This window comes from Pollicipes pollicipes, unplaced genomic scaffold, assembly GCF_011947565.3.
Source record: "Pollicipes pollicipes isolate AB1234 unplaced genomic scaffold, Ppol_2.1 Scaffold_4881;HRSCAF=5763_pilon_pilon_pilon, whole genome shotgun sequence".
Classification (NCBI taxonomy): Eukaryota; Metazoa; Arthropoda; class Thecostraca; order Pollicipedomorpha; family Pollicipedidae; genus Pollicipes; species Pollicipes pollicipes.
The window spans coordinates 20,054,666-20,079,423 of record NW_023596576.1 but is presented as its reverse complement, the minus strand read 5'-3'; the positions used below and the strand labels follow the sequence as shown (position 1 = coordinate 20,079,423).

Here is a 24,758-nt window from a genome sequence, read left to right as displayed (position 1 = left end):
ACCACTAGCGAACTCTACTTCTATTTTCCCATCCCGGAGCTTGTCACATCTGGTGATTTTCCCAAACCTGTCGCAGCCGTTCCGCCTCTGAAACGGTGAGAGGGAAGCCAGTTTAATCTCTTCACTACCGAAGATCAGGATCCGTGGACCGGGGGGCGCAGATTCCTCTCTGCACCCTGGGGCTATCGAGGTCCGCTCCCCTTTAGGAGGACGGGTGTTTTTAGAGGTAGAGGATGCCATGCAAAAAGAGGTTTTCATTTCGGCACCGGGGCTCCCCACCCATCTCGGAACCCAACTGGGGGACGCCCAACACTCCCTCGGGAGGTGGTCACCGTCAGGGCTGCCCCGGTGCTATACAGGGCGAACGACGCCTCCCACACGGCCAGGTGTAACCGGGGAGACCCCTCCCCGTCCTGACCGTGGTTCAGCGCCGCCGCCCCTTGACCCCTTAAGCCGCTGCGCGCGGCCAGGCGCCCCAAGCGGAGACCCGCAAGGAGCACCCAACCGCAACGCGAGCGACAAGCCGTTAGACCCGTGTGGGGCCCCACGGGCCCCCCGCGCCCCCGGATATCCTGGCCAAAGTGGAGTGTTGGGACGCGCCGTGACTGACCCGCACGACGCACCCCTCAGCCACCACCATCCGATCAACCCGGGGACGAGGGTGAGGGGCACGGCGACCCCGATAAAACGAGGATCAGGAGTGATGAGTGGGCCGGATGCAGGAAAGTGGGTAATGGGGAGGGAGCGGGCGGGACAAGCAGTGGGAGCTCACGTACCGGCAGGGTCGCTACGCCCTGAGAGGAACAGCTTGCGCTGTCCACCCGTTACCGGAGCTGGGACCCGAGGGGGCGCTAGTCCCCTACACCGGCCAGAGCCGGTGCCCCTGCGGGAAGTTGACGTAGGAAATGAAAGCGCCCGCGCGTTCTCCGAACGATGTGGTAGCAGCAATGCCATCCTACGGTTTACACGTCATCGGATCCGCTCCGGTTCCGCTCCGGTATACACGTCATCGGATCCGGTCGACTTCAGCACGACGGAGCAGTTGCCTTACAACCGACCTTTTGCAATGGCCGAACTAATTTCCGCGATCGGATCGTTGCGCAGCGTGGCAGAGGGTCCAGATCTAGTTCACAACGCCATGCTTAAGCAACTTCCCACTTCAGTAGTTGAGACCCTCTTAGCAGCCTACAACAAGCTCTGGGCGACAGGAGGTTTTCCGGAGTCTTGACGTGAGCCATACATTGTCCCTATGCTCAAGCCTGGTAAGAGTGCGGCTGACCCTGCCGACTATCGCCCTATCTCACTAACATAATGCATTTGTAAGTTGATGGAACGTATGGTAAATGTACGTTTGCCGTGGTTTTGGAACGGTACAACGTCTTCATGGTTGCTCAACATGGATTCAGAAAAAATCGCAGTACCATTGACCATCTTATGGCTCTCGACACGGACATGTTGGATACCGAGTCATGTGGGTATCGCAGGTAACGAGCGTGGTGACGCGGCCGCAAAACGGGCAGCGCGTGCACCTAGCACCCGTTCTTTACCCTTGCCGGCAAGGGACTTTTACCCTGCCATCGCGATCTTTGTAAAGGGGAAATGGCATCGCTGCTGGGACGGCATTGTAAGCAACAAGTTAAAGGTGATCAAGCCACAACTTGGTCCATGGCCGTCAAGCTCACGTAAGTTGAGACGCGAAGAAGTAACCCTCAGCAGATTACGAATTGGCCACACGCACTTAACACACAGCTACCTTTTATGCGGCGGAAAACGGCCTAAATGTCCTCGTTGTGATGCGCTACCCACGGTTCGCTACGTTATTCACTCTTGCCGACAGTTCAACGAAGAGCGGGCACTTTACTTTGGACGAGATGCGTCAGGTCTTGCCTTTTCAGACCTTATTGGTGACGATTCTCGCATGCTTGGCACCGGACAGCTGTTTTTATTTTTGAGAAGCGTAAGATTCACAGTCATTTATACACCTCGGTAAGCACTTAGCTGTTATGGACGCAAAATGGCCCCAGAAGTCGGCGCGCCCTAAGACCCCCCTAATCATCATCAGCTGAGCTACATACACACAAAGATGTGCGGACTTTTTCGTGTAGACAATTTCAAGGTCACCCAGGCATCTATGAACCCATTATAAAGTCGGGGCAATAGAACGCAAAGTCATTGTAAAGTCATTCACACTCGGTCATTTCGTGGTGAAGGACGCATTCAATGGTGAACGTTTCACAGCGACCGGTGTGCTGGGTTCTGAGATCTGCTGTGCTTTTGCATGCGAAATTTTCCCTTTATGCTGTTTTTAAAATGTTTAACCCAAGTGAGGTCTGGATATTGCCGTTCTCTGACTTAACTTATCATGCTGAATCGGTTGGACAACGTTGCAAGGCGATTGGGCGAGCTGTTTCTGAGAAAGAGCATGTCTTTCTCATGTGCCAGTCTTTTAGACCCCAGCTCAAGACCTGCCTCCCGCGAAGGGACGTAACTTGCGCTAGGGTGACGGGCGCACCGAACGGCTTGGAATTGTTTGGGGTGGGCCATTGCTGTTGTGTTACGCCTGGGCCCAAGAGGCTATGCGCCCTAAACCAACAACAACAACAACAACAACATTGCTGTTGTGTTGGACGTCAGTGCGAGCATCGTGTCCCTGTATCGCATGCCTACGCTAACCGGTTAACAGGCGATGTAAAATTGCATATGGGACTTGCGACTATGGGAAGTCAAGTAATGACCAATTAACTCTCAGAAGTTTTGTACAAATGCATTTGGAACAGGCTGCACACCTTAGGCACTGTTCAAGTGAATCTAGAATTTTGCTGGTATGGGCATTGATTTTTCAATAGCATTTGCATGATTTTGCCATTGAGCAGATCTTATTTTTAAACCCCCAGAAGGGTCTTCATAATGGTTTGAGATTTAGAGCATGCTAACTACCTTGATTGCATGGTGCTCATAGAGGGGGATTAAGTACAGGGGTCTTATGCCTTTCCTGCCCAGGGCTCCTTCCCTGGATCCTCCCCTTGCTGCATGTATTGGTGTTAGGTCATGGCCAGAGGTCCAGTTAAATGTCGTGTGTAGGTAGAGGTGCAGCATACAAGCCATCTCACCAGCTGTTGCATTGTGGTCAGGTACCACAATGGTGTAAACAAATCACCAGAGTCTCATGCACCATTCCAGGCATGTTACTTTTTGGTAGCGTTGTATTAGTTTTGCCATATAAGATTTGCTAGGCCATCACAACTAATGCTACCTCAGATTACGGCTGCTCTTGTAAGTGGAGATATATTTATGCTGAAGCACTGATTTCCTGGCATCTAGAGAATTTGCATTATATTTAAAATCTTCTTTTCTGGCAATCTAGGTATTGTTCAATGTGTATGTAGCATCTGGCACCATATCTGTGTTTCTAGAGCTAGGATCAAGATGGCTTCAGTACAATGGCTTTGGGCCTGGCATTTGATAGTCGGCTGACAGAGCTATATGATGGATGCCATAGTTGAAATATAAGCTTATATGTTGACCAAATTGAGGGGCTGACTTTGCCAATCTATTCTTTAGTGCAGTAAGTAATCCTTCCTTTGATCCATCTAGGTAAATTTTCAAGAGCTATACAAGTATTTTGTCCACCCTGCACACTTTCACAACTACCATGCAGCGATGGCTGACTGGGTCTCAGGTGAAAGAGGTGATTTTATGCTTGATTTAGCCCAAGGTCTGTTAACAGGGATCTTCCCCACAGATGACAGTGGCATGCAGGTAATCAATAGCTGCCATCAGCTTTTGTTTAATGTTTTTTATCTATCAGCTATCTCAGCTAGTCCAGCCTTTAAATGCATTCACATTTTGTAGTGCCCTATTTTTAGGATTGATGAAAAAGCATTTCTTCATATCTATGGACCCTGACACTTTCAGCCTGAGGCAGGATCTCTAGGGTTCAGACATGGACAAGTTAAAGAAGGTTTTCAGTGGCAGTGAGGCAAACAATGCTGATACAAGTGATGCAGAGTCGGGAGGAATCATTTCACAGGTTAGTGGGGTTTTGTGCTTTGATGAGTTTTGCTGTACTAGTGCCATACAGTGCCATCAGGTCTGTTATTAGAAGTTGATCAACCATTTATTGTGACTTTATAAGTTGTTGTGTTCAGTTAATGCTATTACAAGAGAAATAATTATAGGATATGAACCAGCAGGTGGATTTACATAGATATAAAATGCTTAGGCAGCCCACTTGGTTAGCCTTAAGGACTGTATGAATGTGAACCAGCCACTTGGGCAATGAAATCCCCAGACCATTCAACATCAGTAGATGTGAATGTTAAATTTGTTAAATTAAATTAAATTTGTTAAACTGAGAGCCTCTGCTAGAACATCAGGCCATCCTCACATGTGCATGATCTGAGATCTGTTTCTGCATGGGATGTGTGTGGGAATGTGCTGATGCATAATATTGGTCTTTTCAGTTTGTGGATACATCCACTTTAAGTTGGAGCACTAGAGTAAAAGGATTTGTCATTTGTTTTGTTGCTGGCGTGGTTTGCTCCATGCTGGGTTGTGTCTTCTTTTGGTTGAAGCATGGCATTGTTATATTTTGCATATTTTACACACTTGGAAACATCGTAGCCTTGATGAGGTGAGATGTGTTTGACATTTCTGTTTGTTTGGTGGACATTTTGTCATTGCATGCCAAACAGTCACTAGTGATTTACTTGCCTTTGTTTTGAGATAATAAGCCATTATTTTGAGGCATTTTTAAAGTATTTGTTTTCATCAGCACTCTTGATTTGTTTACTTCCTGTGGTCTCTGGTACTTCCTTCCTTTCAACTCACTCATCATGACTGTGCTCTGATTGCTGGTGATGTATGGGGGTTTTTGCAGCACCTGCTTCCTGATGGGTCCCATGAGACAGCTGAAGAACATGTTTGCCAAGACACGCATGGTCGCCACAGTGGTGATGCTGCTTTCGATTTTGCTGACCATTGTAGCAGCCATTGTGAGTAGCCGGGATCGCAGCTGGTGCCGATGGTTGGGGTGGGCTTACACTAGCAGCCACTGTGAGTAGCCGGGATGGCAGCTGGTGCTGATGGTCGGGGTATCTTACACTAGCAGCCGCAGTGAGTAGCCAGGATGACAGCTGGTGCCAATGGTTGGGGTGGGCTTACACTGGGAGCCGTTGTGAGTAGCCGGGATGGCAGCTGGTGCCGATGGTTGTGGTGGGCTTACACTAGCAGTCACGCTCGAGGAGCCCATCCGCATGTGGTGCGTTGTGGATGGCCTAATGGGGTGCATTACCTTTCCAGGTTTTCTGTTTTTACATCTGTATAGTTTTGCCTGAAGTGCATGGTGAATTTGAATAAACAAAAGTGCATGCTCATGCTGGGCGTATTTGTTTCGGTGATGGCATTGTTGCATGCTGCATGTCTGTCCATCCCATGTATATCTAGCTTTTCCGTGATCAAAATGATTCGCTCGCTGATTGGTTTGACGTCTTTCAACAGCTGGATTGGAAGGCACTGGTGCTGCTGTTCTGCATAATCGAGTTTCTGGCGATGACGTGGTACTCGATATCGTATATTCCGTACGCCCGCGACGCCTGCATCAAGTGGTTCGAGTCCTGCCTGGGCTAGAAGACCCACACCGTATTTGCGAAAGTGAAACCTGGGTATGGTAATGTTATCAGGTAACCTTAAATGGCAACCAGATTAATTTTCTTGAGGTGCTTCTTTTGAAGATTTTTGTGTTTTGCGATACAATTACGGTATAAATCCAGATTATAGAATGAGATAGCTCGTTGAATATCAACAAATGCGAAGATTCGCTTTACATATCCTACACCTTTTAGGAAGAAAGTTTGTCAAATCAATGTAAGCCCGTATTTTGTAGTGGCGCTCCAAGTGCGGCGTAGATATACGTAGTTGCTGCAGCTTCCTTTGGATCGACCCTTTGCGAAGGGTATAGCGGTGTTCTTTTTTAGCATAAAGGCAGAGGCTAAACGCGCGGTCTTTTTTAGCTCCCTGCGGAAATTTGTTGAGAAGTTGTGGTCTTGATTCGTCTAAAAATGAAACGCAATTTCCTATCTGGTTGACAAGCCTGCCGCCGCTTCAGAATTGAGAAAACAACGTTTCGGTCCCGAGAGTGTACGTGCTATTTTCGGATGACGTGTGCAGTAGGTGGGGTTGCCAGAACGCCGGGGCTGCTGTTTTTCTCGTGTATGCACGAAGCTGTCATATAAGGCTATCCTACCAACGCGCAGATGACGTATCGATAGGCTTCTCTCCTTGTGTAGAATTTCCATGTCTGGGTCATGTTTGTATCTCCCAAGCGTGTAACGTGAACGAGACTTCAGCAAGCGCAACATGAGCCGTCACGCGGCTCATGGTGGACTGCCGCGAAACTGGGGAAAATCCTGCGTTTGTTATTGGGTAAACGTTGCTTGTTATTGCGATGCTGTGGATTTGCTTTTTCGTCGTGCTCATGCTTACGTGGCTGTAGTGCTGCTGTTTTCGTCACCATAAAGTGTGCCACAGTACTCGGCCACCGGCCGTGTGACGTCCGTCAAGCATTGGTGCCGTCACTGCGCTGAATTGCCGGCGTCTGTGAATTGGGGACTGACTTTGCCAAAGATTGTCATCGGTTGTCGAGAAAATACATATCCGTCTTGTGTATTCGATCGCTGCGCTTTCGTAGGGCACCGATGGCGGCGGGGGGGGGGGAAGGCGGGGGGGGGGGGGGGAGGGGGGGGGGGACAGTAGTACGACGAAGCTCGCCGGCGTGCATCGCGAAGGGCTCGCTCGGTGGCGGCGTCTACGACTGCGATATGTCGTACACCGCTGGCGACACCTGAGCCGCCCGCTCCAGGCAGCGGTGGTCGACACTGCGAGCCCCCGCTGGCGTCACCTGAGTCGCCCGCTCCTGGCAGCGGTGGTCGACACTGCGAGCCCCGCTGGCTTCACCTGAGCCGCCCGCTCCTGGCAGCGGTGCGAGCCCCACTGGCGTCACCTGAGTCGCCCGCTCCTGGCAGCGGTGGTCGACACTGCGAGCCCCGCTGGCTTCACCTGAGCCGCCCGTTCCTGGCAGCGGTGCGAGCCCCACTGGCGTCACCTGAGTCGCCCGCTCCTGGCAGCGCTGGTCAACACTGCGAGCCCCACTGGCGTCACCTGAGCCGCCCGCTCCGGGCAGCGGTGGTCGACACTAGGTGCCCCGCTGGCTTCACCTGAGCCACCTGCTCCGGGCAGCGGTGGTCGACACTGCGAGCCCCGCTGGCTTCACCTGAGCCGCCCGTTCCTGGCAGCGGTGCGAGCCCCGCTGGCGTCACCTGAGCCGCTCGCTCCGGACAGCGGTGGTCGACACTGGGTGCCCCGCTGGCGTCGCCGTGCGGCCTGCCGCTCCTCAGTCTTCGGCGAGCGGTTCATGACTGGCTTTGCAGTCTTGGTCGAAAGCATTGTCGTTGGGAATGCCTCTGACTGAGAATATTGGTATCCAGGGAATACGCAGTGGCCGCAGACGGCATGGAGTCGGATCGGCACGTGGCGCGACGTGTGGTGGGTTTAGGCGGGCCTGTGTGAACCTTGGGTGGGCCGGTGTGAAATCAGTCAGCCCAGGACGTGCGCCCGGTCTTGGTTCTAAATTGATGTTAAGCGAAGCCTGGCGCCGCTGCCAGAAAACTAGCCGAGTGTGTTGATTGTTTCTCGTCTGAAGTGCGACGTGATGTTCTACATAATAGTAATGAGCATTGCACTGCACTGCACTCTCGATGTGCGCGATGGCGTGGCCGAGGGCCGCGGCGCGGGGCGGGCTGGACCGAACGGATCAAATGTAGCCGGAGACCAGCCATACGGGGCTCAAGACAATCAGAGGTGAAAGGACCGCAGCGCGGGGCTGGACAGACCGAACGGATCAAATGTAGCCGGGGACCAGCCATACGGGGCTCAAGACAATCAGAGGCGAAAGGACCGCAGCGCGGGGCTGGACAGACCGAACGGATCAAATGTAGCCGGGGACCAGCCATACGGGGCTCAAGACAATCAGAGGTGAAAGGACCGCAGCGCGGGGCTGGACAGACCGAACGGATCAAATGTAGCCGGGGACCAGCCATACGGGGCTCAAGACAATCAGAGGTGAAAGGACCGCAGCGCGGGGCTGGACAGACCGAACGGATCAAATGTAGCTGGAGACCAGCCATACGGGGCTCAAGACAATCAGAGGTGAAAGGACCGCAGTGCGGGGCTGGACAGACCGAACGGATCAAATGTAGCCGGGGACCAGCCATACGGGGCTCAAGACAATCAGAGGTGAAAGGACCGCAGTGCGGGGCTGGACAGACCAAACGGATCAAATGCAGCCGGGGACCAGCCATACGGGGCTCGAGACAATCAGAGGCGAAAGCGGCCATGGCTTAAACGTTTGCTAGGGTTGTGAATGAGAATGGATTTCCTGAATTTTGTATCCTGAGGTGTCATCCAGCGCAGCACCGACACTTCCCAGTTACCATCTCAGTGGTCATGAACCTGGACAGCGACACACACTTCCGTAGATGAGAAAATATATTATCCCCATATCACAAGGTGTTCTCGTGCATCACAAGCGACAAATAAATGACAACAGACCAGACAACCCCGTCGACAACAATGCGCTTTGGCCCGGGTCGCAAAATACCATTGTTTGGCTACACGGAAAGGTCACGGCTCCTGGCAGCGCCAGCGAACCCCACAGCACACGTTGCACACCGATGGAAGGCGTGCCCCCGCCCACGAATACAGGAGGGCGCCAGACGGCGACAGGGCGAGAGCAGATACAGCCAGGAGAAAACCACCAACCAATCGGGGCGAGATAAACAAGCAACACTTGGTCGCAAACGTCACTATGACTACCTGGGTAAATAACGACCACACCCGATGTCCTCAACTTGGTTATTGTTCAGCACCAGACTATGCGGATAACTAATGCAGGTGAGACTAGCGAGGTCGCATACAGCCGCCAAAACACCGTTGTGCGCGGCGGGTGCGCCGATTCGCCGTGGCACTACAGGCGTCGCCTGGAGTCCACCCTTTGAGACGCATGGCATGACGGTCAACCCTGCACGGCGCGCGTGGACACGGCAGGCGAAAATCAAACGGCACCCCTGACTAGAACGGCCAACCCATACGGAAGGTGGCCGGTGCCCTCCGCCCGGGCTCGCCCGCGCGCTGGCGGCGGCGCTCGCACACGTGTTGGAGGGCAGACAACAGGAAGCCGAGGGCAGATCGGATGCCGCCGAGCTGCTGGCGGTCAGTTCAAACTCACGTCAAGCGGATCGAGCGGCGGAACGGCCCGGCTCGCGCGGCCGACGTCGCACGGCGTCATCGCGACGCACAGATTGTCGAAACAACAGCGGAACGAAGCGGCGGCCGCCCGGTCACGGCACGCCGAGAAGACGACGCGGGTCACCCCGGTGTCCCCCACTCACCGGCGTGCGACGGGCCCGGCAAACTGGCGCCGCAGGAAGTGCACGGACCGTACCCGGGCCCGCCTCGCACAAAGCACACTCAGAGCAATATTGTGAGCCGATCGAGCGACATGTATGGAATAATACGCACCACTGCTTGCTCCCTATGACCTGCGCCGCGGTCACCGCTCGACACTTACGACCGGCCATTTCGGCTTCGGTATTCTCCACGGCCGCCATGATAGCGGCTCCACGCACTGCCCGGACCCGGCCGCGCCGCACCCCGACACTCGCTGACGTCCCGCGTCCTGGGGCAGGGCCGCGCGCGCCTACTTCTGCTCTCCGAGCGGCTCGAGGAAGTCGGCGGCGAGCACCGCCTCCACCGCGCGCACAGTCTCGGCCTCGGCGGCGGCGGGCCGGCCGCGGCGCGCGCCGCCCGGCCGCAGCTCGGCCGAGCCGGCCGCGCAGTGACGGCCGCAGCCCAGCGCCACGAAGAACGGGAACAGGTCGGCCGGCGTGCGCACGGTCGTCCTGTGCAGCAGCGGCTGGTGCGGCTCGGCCTGCAGCGGCGCCGGCGGCGAGCCACGGCACTGCGGTAGCGGGCGGCGCCGGTTACGCGCCGGCCCCCGTCGGCCAACTGTCGCCGGTCACACACCCCGTGGCACATTGGGGACTCGTTCAACACGGATGGAATCAAATGGACGTTGAACATCTTGTACGGGGAATATCTGACAGGCGCGGTCCTGCGGATACGCGCACCTATCCCGTCGGCGACCAGCACAGTTGACGTAACCCCAGAGACATGCCAGTCGGGCAATACCGCTGGAGCCGCACATACCGGTATGTACCGATTCGTATTCACACGTTTGTGGCCATACCTACACAAGAATACTCCAACCCATGCGCTGCAATAACTACGTCTAAACCACCCGGCACTCGGAATGACTGCGATCTATCACAGTTGTGTCCTCCGGCACCATGGGGATCGACCAGTCAGTCGCCGTTACCTTGCGCCAAGGCCGGGGTCCACGCTGGTCCGAGGCCTGTTTGACCCGACACCCAGCGCGACCAGCGGCGCCTACCTTGTCCAGCACGAGGTGGGTGAGCCGGGTCACGTGCGGCACGAAGTCGCGCGGCAGCAGCTGGTCCTTGGCCTCGGAGGCGGCCGGCGCTGGCTGCTGGCCGCCGGAGCCGACGAACGCCCACCGGTACCTGGGCCAGCGGCACGCACACGGGCCGTCAGCGCCGGCGCCGGGCACACGGCCGGCCGACCGGCCCGCCCGCCGGCCGCCGCCCACGCCACACCAAGCACCAGCATTAGCTCTCGGCCAGCTCCAGCGGAACCATCACGAGACAGGTGAGCATCTGGCAACTCGACGAAACCGGGCCGCGCAGACCGCGGCCCCTCACTTCGCGGTTACAAGGGAAAGGGAGATACCACAATCATCCCGCCAGCTCAGCAACGCTGCCATTATCGTCCTGTCCACACATAAGTACGCTTCCCCGGCAACCCCGTGGCTACACCCCGGCTGCCCCCAGGCTGTGACCACTGTGCCTGGTGACCTCAGGTCAGGCTGGCCCCGGATTGTGGCCACTGCGCCTGGCGACCTCAGGTGAGACTGACCCCGAGCTGTGGCTACTGTACCTGGTGACCTCAGGTCAGGCTGGCCCCTGATTGTGGCCACTGCGCCCGGCGACCTCAGGTCAGGCTGGCCCTGGATTGTGGCCACAGTGCCTGGTGACCTCAGGTCAGGCTGGCCCCTGACTGTGGCCACTGTACCTGGTGACCTCCGGTCAGGCTGGCCCCAGGCTATGGCCACTGTGCCTGGTAACCTCAGATCAGGCTGCCCCGACTGTGACCACTGTGCCTGGTGACCTCAGGTCAGGCTGGCTCAGGATTGTGCCCAGTGCCTGGTGACCTCAGGTCACGCTGCTCCCGGCCGCGGCGACACTCACATCTGGAACTGCGGTAACCGATGCGCCGGCAGCGTCAGGCACATGTCGAGCAGCTTGCAGGCCTCCAGGTGCAGCTGCAGCCAGCCCGGGTGACTGTTGGCCGCCAGACCGTTGGTGCTGTTCAGCACCCACGACGAGTCAAGCGCCGACATACGCTTGATGTGCTGACTGTCGACAGGCACGCACCGTGGGATCGTACAGACCTCTCCGCGTCCACGGGCGAGGAGGGCCGGAGGGAGAGGGGGGGGGGGGGGGGGCAGTGTAGCGAGCGACATCGGACGGGGCGTGCTGGGGGGGCGAACGGAACGCGGACGGCGACCTCCGACCCCGCCGGCGGACGGCAGTGAAAAGGCGCGGCACTGCTCCAACGCCTGTCCTGAGGTCACCACTGTGGATCTGACCATGGTGCCTCCACTGCGTCACCCACAACAGGATCACACATGCTGCTGCGACACAAACCAAACTCGCAAGTTCAGATCTACTATTTCTGCACAACTTTGAATATGCCAACGCATCGCAAGCAGTCAAGTGAACGTTTGCGGAATGGGCCAGGCAAAACATAGAACACAGGCCAGCCAAGTTATACATCACTTAAGTCGGTCCCACATCCATCATGGAATCTGTGTCGAGTGGGTCTACATCAAGACGGCAAATTACCTGTCCTTCCTTTGTATTCAGCAGCAATAGAAAGAGACAAAGTTAATTGTTTGGCAGAAATCCCGACCGAAGAGTTGACTGCATGCTGCAGCCGAAACGCTCGTAAACCCAAATATCCCACATGATGTCAGGAGCACCGCAGCACATTGGCAGAGCCCGCCAAAAGACGGAGGGACGTAGCTAACGCCAGTAAATTTTGTACAATTTATTGCGAAGTTAACAAGAACGCCACACTAAGGCCATACCATATAAGCCAGAACAAGATCACCAATCAGGAAGGAAGTATCCGTACTCAAGCAAACGGTACGGGAGGGGGGGGGGGGGGAGGAGGTCATAACCAGCTGCTGCTTGTGTTCACGGGGATTTTGCTCCTCGGAGCATAATGCGTACGATCTCACAGCAATACACAATTGAACGAAATGATCGTCACCACCACGGTGAAACGATGCCGACCAAACACGCTCAGAAAGCGACCAACAAACCAGTTTAGTACTTGGCTTGCAAACGAGTGAACCGACCGGGCTCACACGATGGACACGTCATTTTCCGTGCATGACCATCGCATGACGACGTCCAGATCGCGCCGGTTACTCCTTACTGCACCACACAGTAGAGCCGCGGTGGAGCTGGCCAGCTCTTGGACGCCTCCCGCCGACAGAGACGCACCTGAACTCCTCGGTCTCCATGCTAAGCTGGTGCTCCATCTGCAGGAACACCTGCACCATCTCGGTGATGATGGACGGCCAGAGCGAGACCACGTGCCGCTGCGACATGCGCAGCAGCAGCACGCGGAAACAGAGCAGCACCGCCGACTGGATGGAGGGCGCCACCTGCGGCAGCCGCAGGCTCTCCGCCAGCTTCTCTGTGTGGCACGCCGCGGCAGGTCAGGTCAGGTCAGGTCAGGTATTGTAGGCCAGCTAGGTGACACTGGACGAGAACAAAGTACCAGTCTTAAGGCCACCCACTTCCTACACTTGTCCAAGACCGTCTCCTACGCATCGACTAAAAAGTTATCTCCCACTCATTGCAGACAGCGCCCAGCGCCAGTACGCAGCGGCACCATTGACAGAAGAGTTACTTAACGTTATTCAGCAGCAGTTTAAAAAAAAAAAAATATGCTGCTGGAAGCTAACCTCGGCAAGTTATCCCTACTATTCCAGGAAATTCAAAACCGGTCCAAACTGTGCCTCCCGAGGGCAGCTCGACGGCGCCGCAAGCCGCACCCTGGATCTGGGGCACATGTGACTATCGGTCTCCCCACCTACCCTGGATCTCGGGCAGATGCGGCTGGTACTGGTCCTCGTCTGAGCAGAACACCACGAACGCCAGCCGCTTCAGCAGCTGGGCGCGCAGCTCGTACTCGGCCTCGCGAGACGAGAACAGGTTGAGCGTGCCCGGCTGCGAGACCACCACGCGCGCTGGAACGCCACGCCGCGGTCCGGGCGCGTTAGGCGAGCCATCTCACACGGCGCGTCACACATCGCTACCAGCGGCATCCGCCAATCGCAACTGGCGACCACAGAAAGAACAGGATTCGCCGGAAGGGCATGAAACCATCGTTACAGAATACCGAAATCACCAAAGCACGAAAGGCATGGTGTTCATGGATAGTAAATACGTTAGGTAACTATCGTTTAGAGCCGAGCTAACACAGAGCCCTGACTCAAGAGGGCAGCATAAGTTATGTACGGCAGTGGCGGCACTGGATACGTGAGGCGTCGGAGGGTGATGTGCCACACCACTGGGCGGATCTTGCCAACGCCCTGCAGACGGCGGCTGGGACCCGATCCCCGCACTGACCGAGCAGCTCCTTGAATGTGGTCTTGTCGTGCGTCATCATGTTGTCGATGGTGGTGCGCCAGAAGGGCAGGCACTGCTCCTGCATGCTGAAGAAGGCCGGCTCGAGCAGCAGGTCGAAGGCCTCGCGGCGCCAGGCTCGGCGCGAGTACTGGTACTCGGAGAGGGCCGCCAGCAGCTGCGAGCACGCCAGGAACGAGGCGGCGTTCGCCCGGCTGGCGGCGCCGCCCCGAGAGCGGGTCACCACGAGGCACTGCACGGCCGGCGCGACAATCGGCCGCCCGACAGGGTGGCGGCCGGTGCCGACGTCACCGGTCTCGTCGGTAGGGATGCCTAAACACCGCGCTCATACACCCCATCCTCCGCGGCATTATCGACCGCGTGGCTGACTTTCTACACTTGCCACGGAAGCATCACTGGTTGCGGTCACTGGTGATCACTAGTACACTATAGCAGACATATTACTCGGCTCCTCAGTGTGTGTGGGGGGGGGGGGGGGGGGGCAAGCCGGGCGCCAGTGACGCCACTGCTGGCTCACCTGTGGTTCTTCAGGTAGGGTGTCACGTGACACATGACGCCATGAAGCAGCGGCAGCACGCGGTCCTTCTCGTCCGACTGGTACAGCACGTCCAGCAACGGCGCCAGAAGCTCGGCCAGGATCCGCAGCGCCTGCACGCTCCACTGCGCCTCCGGGGCGTGACCTGGCCGGGACCCACCGTCACAGACTGACCTGACCGGGACCCACCGTCACAGGCTGACCTGACCGGGACCCACCGTCACAGACTGACCTGACCTGACCGGAACCCACCGTCATAGACTGACCTGACCTGACCGGGACCCACCGTCACAGACTGAACTGACCGAGACCCACCGTCACAGACTGAACTGACCGGGACCCACCGTCACAGGCCGACCTGACCGGGACCCACCGTCACAGACTGACCTGACCGGGACCCACCGTCACAGACTGACCTGATCGGGACCCACCGTCACGGACTGACCTGACCTGATCGGGACCCACCGTCACAGACTGACCTGACCTGACCTGATCGGAACCCACCGTCACAGACTGACCTGACCGGGACCCATCGTCACAGACTGGGTGCTGCTGACGAAAATGTTCCTTGGGACTTTTGGGGGCGCTAAAATTTCAACGGCCATTGCACCCACGCCCTACCGGGTCTGGGTCCGATGCATTACGCCGTTATACACACAGCCGAGTACAGCTTGAAGCGAACGTATCACACAGCTGCATAAGCTGGCAAAACAGCACTGAGGAGAGTGGGATATCCATGAGTTCAGTATCTACGTCCAAGCTAATTATGGCAGGTTGCCACAAGAAGTCTAATACAGCCCTGCGCAGCACAGAATGTGGCGGTCACCACAGGAGCGCTGCGGGGCGACGGGGCGATCCTGGCGCGCCTCACCGTTGCTGGGCGGCTTGCCGGGCTCCGGGCTGGCGGCGTAGTCGCGGTCGGAGCCGCCGGGAGCGGTGCGCACCGCCAGGTTCCTCCTCAGCCAGGTGGTCTGCTCCAGGCAGGCGCCGGCCACGGCGCTGCACGCCTCCACCAGCTGCCGCGCACGCGCCCAGCCGTCACAGAGAGGGCCGGCGGCCGTGGGGGCGGAGACGGACGGCCGGGGTAGCCCAGGCAACCGTGGTACAGTTTGTGAAGCCACGGTGACAAAGAGAAGTGAAGCAATTCACAGAGGGATGTGGGCACAAAACACCGCGACGTAGCATCTTGGCCGTACCCACACATTATGAAGAGCCTTTACATCTTATCAAGTACGGCGCCACAGACATGTCAGAGCCTAATGCCTCCATGACCATTACCTGCACAGCAATAAAATACACAGCGCAACCCCGACCAGGCATTTCTCGATGGCAGGATTCATGCCCGCGACGGTGACAGGGCAGCCACCGCAGACACGCGCCACCCGGCAGCCCGCTCACGAGCCTCAGCCGGCCGGCCGCCTACCTTGGCAGCCACATCCTGCAGGTCGCGCTGGTCCTTCTTCTCCGGCAGCGGCGGCGCGCGCTGCACGTACTCGTTGAGCACAGCCAGCAGCAGGAACTGAGCGGGCGGCGCCAGCTGCGGCGCGTCGCGCAGCAGCTGCAGCAGCGACGCCCAGCACTCGGCCAGCAGCGGCGCCGCCACCGAGCGCAGGTAACACAGCAGGAACTGCAGCGCCGCCGTGGGTAGCGATGCCTTCTGGCGGCCGCGGCGCGGGACAACGACGTCAGCACGGCACGCTGGCAAGACGGCAGTGTTTGGCGCCACGACACCTCTCGGGTGAACAACCAATGGCCGACGGTACCGCCGCCTTGGTGCAGATCGCAACCTTTGACATCACACGACCGCAAAACCATAACAATCGTCACTGAAAGTAGAACGAACTGAAATAATACCAATGCATGAGAATTGAGCACGCGCTACCGGCGCACAGCTGAGGGGCTTTACGCGCCACAACTATCCCCCATATATCCGACATCACACAGCGGCTCACTGACGCCGACCTGCCTTGGCACGCGCCGCGTTACCCGGCTCTGGCTGCGCGCCGACGCCGTTGCCGGCTGGCGGTCGGCCGGGGTGCTCACGTGTGGCACGACGTTGGGCGGCTGGCGGACTACGGAGCGCACCGTCTGCACCAGGCTGTCCATGGGGATGACGCGTATCGACGACACCAGGTCCACCAGGATCAGCTGCGCCTCGCAGAACTCCGGGATACTCTACCGCACCGCCGGCGAGACGGTCACAACCGGCACACACAGGGCGTAGATCAGTCTATAACCGCCACGCCGACCCCGCACTATGTGGTGCATGGCCATACACCGGTCGCTGCGTACACACGGCAACGCGATGGCAGCGTTACAACACGCCCGGCGCGTCACACCGTGATCGAGATGAGGTGTAGCCGAGGCTGTGCGCCCGGGTGCGGTGTAGCCCAGACTGTGCGCCCGGGTGCGGCGTAGCCGAGGCTGTGCGCCCGGGTGCGGTGTAGCCCAGGCTGTGGGCCCGGGTGCGGTGTAGCCCAGACTGTGCGCCCGGGTGCGGTGTAGCCGAGGCTGTGCGCCCGGGTGCGGTGTAGCCCAGGCTGTGCGCACGGGTACGGTGTAGCCCAGACTGTGCGCCCGGGTGCGGTGTAGCCCAAGCTGTGCGCCCGGGTGCAGTGTAGCCCAGACTGTGCGCCCGGGTGCGGTGTAGCCCAGACTGTGCGCCCGGGTGCAGTGTAGCCGAGGCTGTGCGCCCCGGTGCGATGCAGCCGAGGCTGTGCGCCCGGGTGCGGTGTAGCCCAGGCTGTGCGCCCGGGTGCGGTGCAGCCGAGGCTGTGCGTCCGGGTGCGGTGTAGCCCAGACTGTGCGCCCGGGTGCGGTGTAGCCCAGGCTGTGCGCCCGGGTGCAGTGTAGCCGAGGCTGTGCGCCCGGGTGCGGTGCAGCCGAGGCTGTGCGCCCGGGTGTGGTGTAGCCGAGTCTGTGCGCCCGGGTGCAGTGTAGCTGAGGCTGTGCGTTCGGGTGCGGTGTAGCCGAGGCTGTGCGTCCGGGTGCGGTGTAGCCGAGTCTGTGCGCTCGGGTGCGGTGTAGCCGAGGCTGTGCGCCCGGGTGCGGTGTAGCCGAGGCTGTGCGCCCGGGTGCAGCGTAGCCGAGGCTGTGCGCCCCGGTGCGGTGTAGCCCAGGCTGTGCGCCCGGGTGCGGTGTAGCCGAGGCTGTGCGTCCGGGTGCGGTGTAGCCGAGGCTGTGCGCTCGGGTGCGGTGTAGCCGAGGCTGTGCGTTCGGGTGCGGTGCAGCCGAGGCTGTGCGTCCGGGTGCGGTGTAGCCGAGGCTGTGCGTCCGGGTGCGGTGTAGCCGAGGCTGTGCGTCCGGGTGCGGTGCAGCCGAGGCTGTGCGTCCGGGTGCGGTGTAGCCGAGGCTGTGCGCCCCGGTGCGGTGTAGCCGAGGCTGTGTGTCCGGGTGCGGTGTAGCCGAGGCTGTGCGTCCGGGTGCGGTGTAGCCGAGGCTGTGCGTCCAGGTGCGGTGTAGCCGAGGCTGTGCGTTCGGGTGCGGTGTAGCCGAGGCTGTGCGTCCGGGTGCGGTGTAGCCGAGGCTGTGCGCCCGGGTGCAGTGTAGCCGAGGCTGTGCGTTCGGGTGCGGTGTAGCCGAGGCTGTGCGTCCGGGTGCGGTGTAGCCGAGGCTGTGCGCACGGCTGCGGCGCTGACCTGTTTCTGCTGTCCGCGCAGTCGTCGCTCGTGCCAGGCGGCGGCCACGGCGGCCACGAAGCTGGCCGGGTGGTGGTGCGAGATTGGCGAGAGCAGCTCCAGCACCTGCTGCTTCACCACGCGAGGCACGCCCAGGATCCAGGAGCCAGACTCCCTGCGAGGGGACGGGGGACAGAGCGACGTTAAGGGACCAACGTGCGAGGCTGCCCAGTGACGGAGCGCGCCGCCAGGCTCGGCGCGCACACCGGACAGTGTCACCGCTCGGCCGACAGGACCAGCAGGCAGGACACGGCGCGTGATGGCCACGCGGCAGGAGGGCTTCGTGCACATGTGTTGACTGCGGTTGCGCATGGAGTACCTGCAGGTTTCTCACAGCAGCTGCAGAGCTACAGACTTTCAGGAGCCCATCACCTGCTGCAGACGTGGCAGGAGGGCGTGGCTGCGACCAGGTCAACAAGCCGGCTGACCTGAGCCTGGTATTGAACCGACCCCATCGTACTGACCCGACCTCACATGTTTGTCACCTAGGCGCCGCCGTACTGACCTGGCGTCGCCGTACTGACCCGGCGCCGCCGTACTGACCCGGCGCCGCCGTACTGACGCCGCGTCACCGTACCGACCTGGCGCCGCCGTACTGACTCGGCGTCGCCGTACCGACCTGGCGCCGCCGTACTGACTCGGCATCGCCGTACCGACCTGGCGCCGCCGTACTGACTCGGCATCGCCGTACCGACCTGGCGCCGCCGTACTGACTCAGCGTCGCCGTACTGACTCGGCGTCGCCGTACTGACCCGGCATCGCCGTACCGACCTGGCGCCGCCGTACCGACCCGGCACCGCCGCACTGACCTGGCGCCGTTGCCAGTGACGGCGTGCCAGAGCGCAGCCGTGCCCACCATGATGCGCGGCAGGCTGTTGAGCAGCAGTCGACGGGCGTTCAGCAGCGACTCGGTGGTCAGCTCGCGGCTCGCCTCGTCCTGCCGGCGCCGCCACAGACGCCGCGTCACCTCGAGGCCGGCGCCACCGGACGGCAGCGCCGTCCCGTGACCCGCAGCAGCAGGAGCTCCAGCGGCACAGTGAGGTCGCCAGTCAGTGCAGCACCACACGCCGACCCGCCTGGGCACGGCTGTGGGCACGCTCTCCGCCAACATGTACCACCACTGGCCCGCACTGACCGTGGCGAGACCCAGTGTTGTGAAAGTTACCTGGCATAATGCGCGTGGCTGTGATGATGCGTTCACACCTTGATGGTCACCAGGCTCTCACCGTCTGATGGGGTTTAAGAGCACTCCTAACGAGGGCCACACGTCGGCACACGAGTGAGCCCAGCTTGGAAAATGCACCAGCGGAGGGCGTCACCGCGGCGCCGGCCTCGAGCGGCCAGGGCCGGAGCAGCGGCACCAGCCCGGGCGGCGCGGCCGCGGCGTACGGACCTTCAGCGGCGCGGCCGTGGTGAACACGTGCAGCAGGTTGCTGAGCACTTGCGGCGCTGACGTGCCGGCCGAGTAGGTGTGCAGCGCGTCGGCAGCGGCCGCCGACTGCACGCTCGACGTCGCCTTCCCGGGCAGATGGCACGACAAACGCTCAGACGCGCGCCCACGCATGCAGCGCCCGCGGCCGCCCACCGGGCCACCCCAGCCGGCCCGTTAGTCATACGCCGTAACCCGTACTCGCTCGTGTTGGACTCCACTTCAGCGAGTTGGTTTGTGATTCGACCCGCAGAGAGGATTCATTTTCAACTTGGAATTTCGGAAGCCTGGACAATGCAAGCCCAACGCCAGCCCGACCATGCACAATTATCACGAGTATGGACGGATTCTAACCCCCCATTACAGCACCAATTGGTTTGAAGATCTTTGAGATCATGTACCAAATAGTGACATGTTTGGCTTAAAAAGACCAAAGGTATTATGAGTTCAAGTTTCATATTTATGCACAGTGTGAGCCCACAGTCAGACTAAGGTGGTCTGTTAATACCCCTGCTGGGGTACAAGTATCATACTTTTGTTCTGGTCCAACTCACTTAAGCTGCACGCGGAGTGGTGCAATCTTTACTCCAGTAAAACTCGACTGATTCAGCAGTAAATTCCGGTTGTACACAGACACACGGACGTGGTTAGTTCCGAGACACCGTACATGCTAGCATGATACCCGTACAAATGACAAAACAAGCAGAATTCCCCGCCGTGCCGGCGGCTCCAATACCAGTAATCCTCAGCCGTGCCGGCGGCTCCAATACCAGTAATCCTCAGCCGTGCCGGCGGCTCCAATACCAGTAATTCTCAGCCGTGCCGGCGGCTCCAATACCAGTAATCCTCAGCTGTGCCGGCGGCTCCAATACCAGTAATCCCCAGTCGTGCCGGCGGCTACAGTACCAGTTACCATTTCTCCCGCCTTGGCGCACCCTCAGCCGGTGTTAACAGACACGCCCGCCAGCCATTTGCCCACGCCCCTCCAGCCGGGGCGACCGCGGCCCTACAACTGAGCATGCCCGACCAGGCCCCCGGCCGGTAGTCCCACCTGCTGGCTGGAGTCGATCATGCAGAAGTGACAGATGACGGTCAGCGACTCCACCAGGTAGACCATGTGGTCAGGAGGCACGCAGGCGCCCGTCGTCAGCCTGAAACGGGGCGGCACTACCTGCCGTTAATCGCACACCGCACCGCGCTCCGCCCTGGCGCTGACGCGGCAGCAGGGGGCCGCCCGGCCCGACCGCGCACCGCACGTCTGTCGATGTCAGGCGGCCGCCTGGCCCGACCGCACACCGCACGTCTGTCGATGTCAGGGGGCCGCCCGGCCCGACCGCACACCGCACGTCTATCGACGTCCAGCGGACGCTCGGTCCGACCGCACACCGCACGTCTGTCCATATCAAGCGGCCGCTCGGTCTGACTGCACACTGCACGTCTGTCGACGTCCGGCGGCCGCTCGGTCCGACCGCACACCGCACGTCTGTCGATGTCAGGGGGCCGCCCGGCCCGACCGCACACCGCAAGTCTGTCGACGTCCGGCGGCCGCTCGGTCCGACCGCACACCGCACGTCTGTCGATGTCAGGGGGCCGCCCGGCCCGACCGCACACCGCACGTCTATGGACGTCCAGCGGACGCTCGGTCCGACCGCACACCGCACGTCTGTCCATATCAGGCGGCCGCTCGGTCTGACTGCACACCGCACGTCTATCGACGTCAGGCGGCCGCTCGGTCCGACCGCACACCACACGTCTATCGACGTCCGGCAGCCACTCGGTCCGACCGCACACCGCACATCTATCGACGTCAAGAGGCCGCCCGGTCCGACCGCACACCACACGAATGTTGACGCCGGCGCCACGTCACATACACGTCACATCACGTTTTTTTCTGGGTTCAGGAGGCCTGATTTATTATCAAATCACATTTCTTTAATCTGGAAGTGACCACTTCGCTGCAGACCAGCGTGCAGGCTGGCCTGACTAGCTGCAAGTGATGGCTTCGTCACTAGATCAGCGCGACACGGCAGCGGTAAACGGTAAAACCGTAAAACGTCGCTTCAATAAATTCGTACGTGCCGCGAACTTCTGAGGAGTTAACTCGTTCCAAAACTGCATGACCAGCACAAGTCCCGACTTACCCACCGCTCTGAAGATCGCACAGAGGTAGAGGCTGAGCTTGGCAAGCTGCCAGGTGAAAATAAAGTTCAGCAAGTAGTCTCTTGTCCACCGCAAGTGAGTGGTTCCAGGAGCACGACAGCGCATCATATTATGCGGTTAAGGACCCTCGGCCATTGATCCTGAGCCTGCCCCTGCGCCGGTGCGCGCTCATCCCGCGCTGACCTGTCCTCGGACTCGTAGAGGGCTGCCAGCTGCTCCACGTTCTGCACGACTTGAGTCACCACGGAGGTGACGATGTGTGGCAGCGGGCGGCGGATAAACGGCAGCGATGACGTCACCAACGACAGCCAATGGTGGTGCAGGTGGCGGGTGTGGTCCTGGAGCGCGACGACGACGACAGATGTTACTCGTTCTGTTCTACTGCATAACAGCAGCGACACAACTGACATCCAGATATAAACGGATTACAGCGTGCAAATTATCGATTAATACCAATAATACTCAGTGTACCAACTGCTTTCAACTCGCGCTCTCCGCCCATCACGATCTACTGATGGGGTTTACCTCCTCTGCAACTGTACCAATACATAAAATATGCATTCGTACCTACTGCACGCTTTGCTGTCAACGCATGTCGAATAAACAACGTGTCGCGGATAGTAAGCCCACTCCCGGATTTTCATTTCATTCTTCTCGCTGATCTGAGTGGGCAGGACAGTCACTTCCGTGACCGCCCCGCCGTCCACGCCCGGCCCACCTGCTTGAGGGCGCCTGTGATGGCGTTGAGCAGCATGGGCTGCGCCGAGATCGGGTGTCCCGGGTAGAACTTGGCCGCCTCGGAGGCGGGCGGCGAGGCGACGCGGCCGGCCGGCTGCGCCGCCGCCTCCACGTCCGTCTTCATCTGGTCCGTCTGGTCCTCGAGGATGAGCAGCGCCAGCACCAGCCTGCCGCCGGACACAGGCGCCAGCCGTCAGGGGACGCGACGCGACCGGAGACAGGTGTCGCAGCGATCAGTCCCGACGTCGGCTGCAGTTCGCGCCAGCGCGAGTTTCGCGCAAATACGGAGTGGTATCCGTTCACCACCCCGGGTTACGGAGTGGTGAGTGCTACTAGTTTCGTCGAAAGCGGTTACACATTGCTGTGTTCGCCTCGAACACGGCGATACTCGCCAATAGGAGGACGTCCTCACGGCACAACTTTCTGTTCGAGCAGCTCTGCAAGAGTACCGGAACGCACGACTACATCTAGCTCTTGCATCCAAACCGTTCAGGCCGTAAACCACCTAATTTTCTGTATTTCCGTATCGGGGAAGGACGTTTGTCTAAGTGCAGGATGCGAGACCGACGGCAGCCCACAGCCACCCTCGGTCACCTGATAAAATGAATCTGCAGAGGCCCCATCAGTCACCTAAAGAGCTGAATCTGCAGCGTCCCATCAGTCACCTGATGAACTGAATCTGCAGCGTCCTATCAGCCACCTGATGAGCTGAATCTGCAGCGTCCCATCAATCACCTGATGAGCTGAATCTGCAGCGTCCCATCAGTCCCCTGATGGGCTGAATCTGCAGCGTCCCATCAGTCACCTGATGAGCTGAATCTGCAGCGTCCCATCAATCACCTGATGGGCTGAATCTGCAGCGTCCCATCAGTCACCTGATGAGCTGAATCTGCAGCGTCCCATCAATCACCTGATGAGCTGAAGCTGCAGCGTCCCATCAGTCACCTGATGAGCTGAATCTGCAGCGTCCCATCAATCACCTGATGGGCTGAATCTGCAGACGTCCCATCAGTCACCTAAAGAGCTGAATCTGCAGCGTCCTATCAGTCACCTGATGAACTGAATCTGCAGCGTCCTATCAGTCACCTGATGAGCTGAACCTGCAGCGTCCCATCAATCACTTGATGAGCTGAATCTGCAGCGTCCCATCAGTCACCTGATGGGCTGAATCTGCAGCGTCCCATCAGTCACCTGATGGGCTGAATCTGCAGCGTCCCACCAATCACCTGATGGGCTGAATCTGCAGCGTCCCATCAATCACCTGATGGGCTGAATCTGCAGCGTCCCATCAGTCACGTGATGAGCTGAATCTGCAGCGTCCCATCAGTCACCTGATGGGTTGAATCTGCAGCGTCCCATCAGTCACCTGATGGGCTGAATCTGCAGCGTCCCATCAATCACCTGATGAGCTGAATCTGCATCATCCTATCAGCCACCTGATGAGCTGAATCTGCAGCGTCCCATCAGTCACCTGATGAGCTGAATCTGCAGCGTCTCGGTGAAGCTGAGAGACGCCGCCTGGCGGCCGGCCTCGGCGCCCTCAGTCGGCGCCGGCGGCCACACCTCGTTGAAGTCCATGATGTCCTCGGTGAGCGTGGTCTCCGCGCGGGGCCCGGCGCGCAGCGAGTGCACCGTCGACAGCAGACAGTTAAGTAGTGTCTTCTGTACCTGCACGGCACGCCGAGACGGACACCAGAAAGGTCAACAGCCAAGTCGGCGGCGCCACGGGAGCAACACCAAACAGCCGAGGGGCTCATGCAGCTGCAGGCGGTGTACCATCTGGACAAGGGCGCAGCGGGTTTGACAGCAGACATGGCAACAGGGCCTTTCTTGGCCGTCTTAAAGTAATCAGCTGCTACGAAATGTCAGGGGCGGGCTGCCCTCCGATCACACGGAATCCAGTATCAACGTTGGAGTCACCCAGCGGTTTGTTCACTTGATTCAGCAGAGTGCAGGGAACTACACAACACCATTCGCTGTAGCCTCGTTGGCCGTGGGCAGCGTGGTCTGCCAACAGCGCTTGGACCCGACAAAGGCGCACCGTCGCAGCGCGCCAGACACAACCAGCAGCCAAGAGAGAACGGCCAGAGCGGCGGACTGGGGGTCGCAGCGGACCCGTCAGTGGACCATGCGGACAGCGGCGGCGTCTCGGGTCGGCCTGGCGGCGTTCGAGCTCACCTTACAGCGCTGGAGAAGGTCGGCGAGGTAGGTGGCGAAGCCGCGACCGCTGGACCGCACCACCGTCACCAGCTCGGAGAACATGGAGGTCAGGATCTCGGCTGAGACTATTTGTACCTGGCACAAACGCACACGTCACGATGAGCAAATCACTAACAAAAAGCTAGCCAACTGTTTGCGGCAAC

General features: G+C 59.1%; 1 protein-coding gene and 1 long non-coding RNA gene across 5 annotated transcripts in view; one reads left to right on the top strand and one right to left on the bottom strand.

Moving 5' to 3' along the window:
* The first annotated feature begins 2,517 nt into the window (after positions 1-2,517).
* On the top strand, positions 2,518-6,673 carry LOC119100779 (uncharacterized). 4 transcript variants are annotated; one of them, XR_005094460.1, is made up of 4 exons: positions 2,518-3,679; positions 3,926-4,030; positions 4,464-4,633; positions 4,880-6,673. It is a non-coding gene; the product is annotated as an uncharacterized LOC119100779 (long non-coding RNA). The 4 variants fall into 4 exon arrangements; XR_005094461.1 differs by having other exon boundaries at positions 2,530-2,629; positions 3,916-4,030; XR_005094459.1 differs by lacking the exon at positions 2,518-3,679 and having other exon boundaries at positions 3,751-4,030; positions 4,880-4,994; positions 5,500-6,673.
* Positions 6,674-6,805: 132 nt separating this feature from the next.
* The window catches only part of LOC119100097 (protein dopey-1), a 34,532-nt gene continuing 16,579 nt past the window's right edge, over positions 6,806-24,758 (bottom strand). The window contains exons 22-40 of the mRNA XM_037223211.1: positions 24,574-24,690; positions 23,867-24,063; positions 22,376-22,562; positions 21,841-21,995; positions 20,549-20,648; positions 19,462-19,584; positions 18,878-19,005; positions 18,030-18,183; positions 16,435-16,566; positions 15,815-16,048; positions 15,263-15,407; positions 14,374-14,536; positions 13,839-14,050; positions 13,304-13,456; positions 12,705-12,900; positions 11,382-11,549; positions 10,508-10,637; positions 9,985-10,015; positions 6,806-6,969 (exon numbers count right to left, since the gene is read on the bottom strand). Coding sequence (XP_037079106.1) covers positions 6,806-6,969; positions 9,985-10,015; positions 10,508-10,637; positions 11,382-11,549; positions 12,705-12,900; positions 13,304-13,456; positions 13,839-14,050; positions 14,374-14,536; positions 15,263-15,407; positions 15,815-16,048; positions 16,435-16,566; positions 18,030-18,183; positions 18,878-19,005; positions 19,462-19,584; positions 20,549-20,648; positions 21,841-21,995; positions 22,376-22,562; positions 23,867-24,063; positions 24,574-24,690 — 2,889 coding nt within the window. The remainder of the gene's footprint in view (positions 6,970-9,984; positions 10,016-10,507; positions 10,638-11,381; positions 11,550-12,704; positions 12,901-13,303; positions 13,457-13,838; positions 14,051-14,373; positions 14,537-15,262; positions 15,408-15,814; positions 16,049-16,434; positions 16,567-18,029; positions 18,184-18,877; positions 19,006-19,461; positions 19,585-20,548; positions 20,649-21,840; positions 21,996-22,375; positions 22,563-23,866; positions 24,064-24,573; positions 24,691-24,758) is intronic.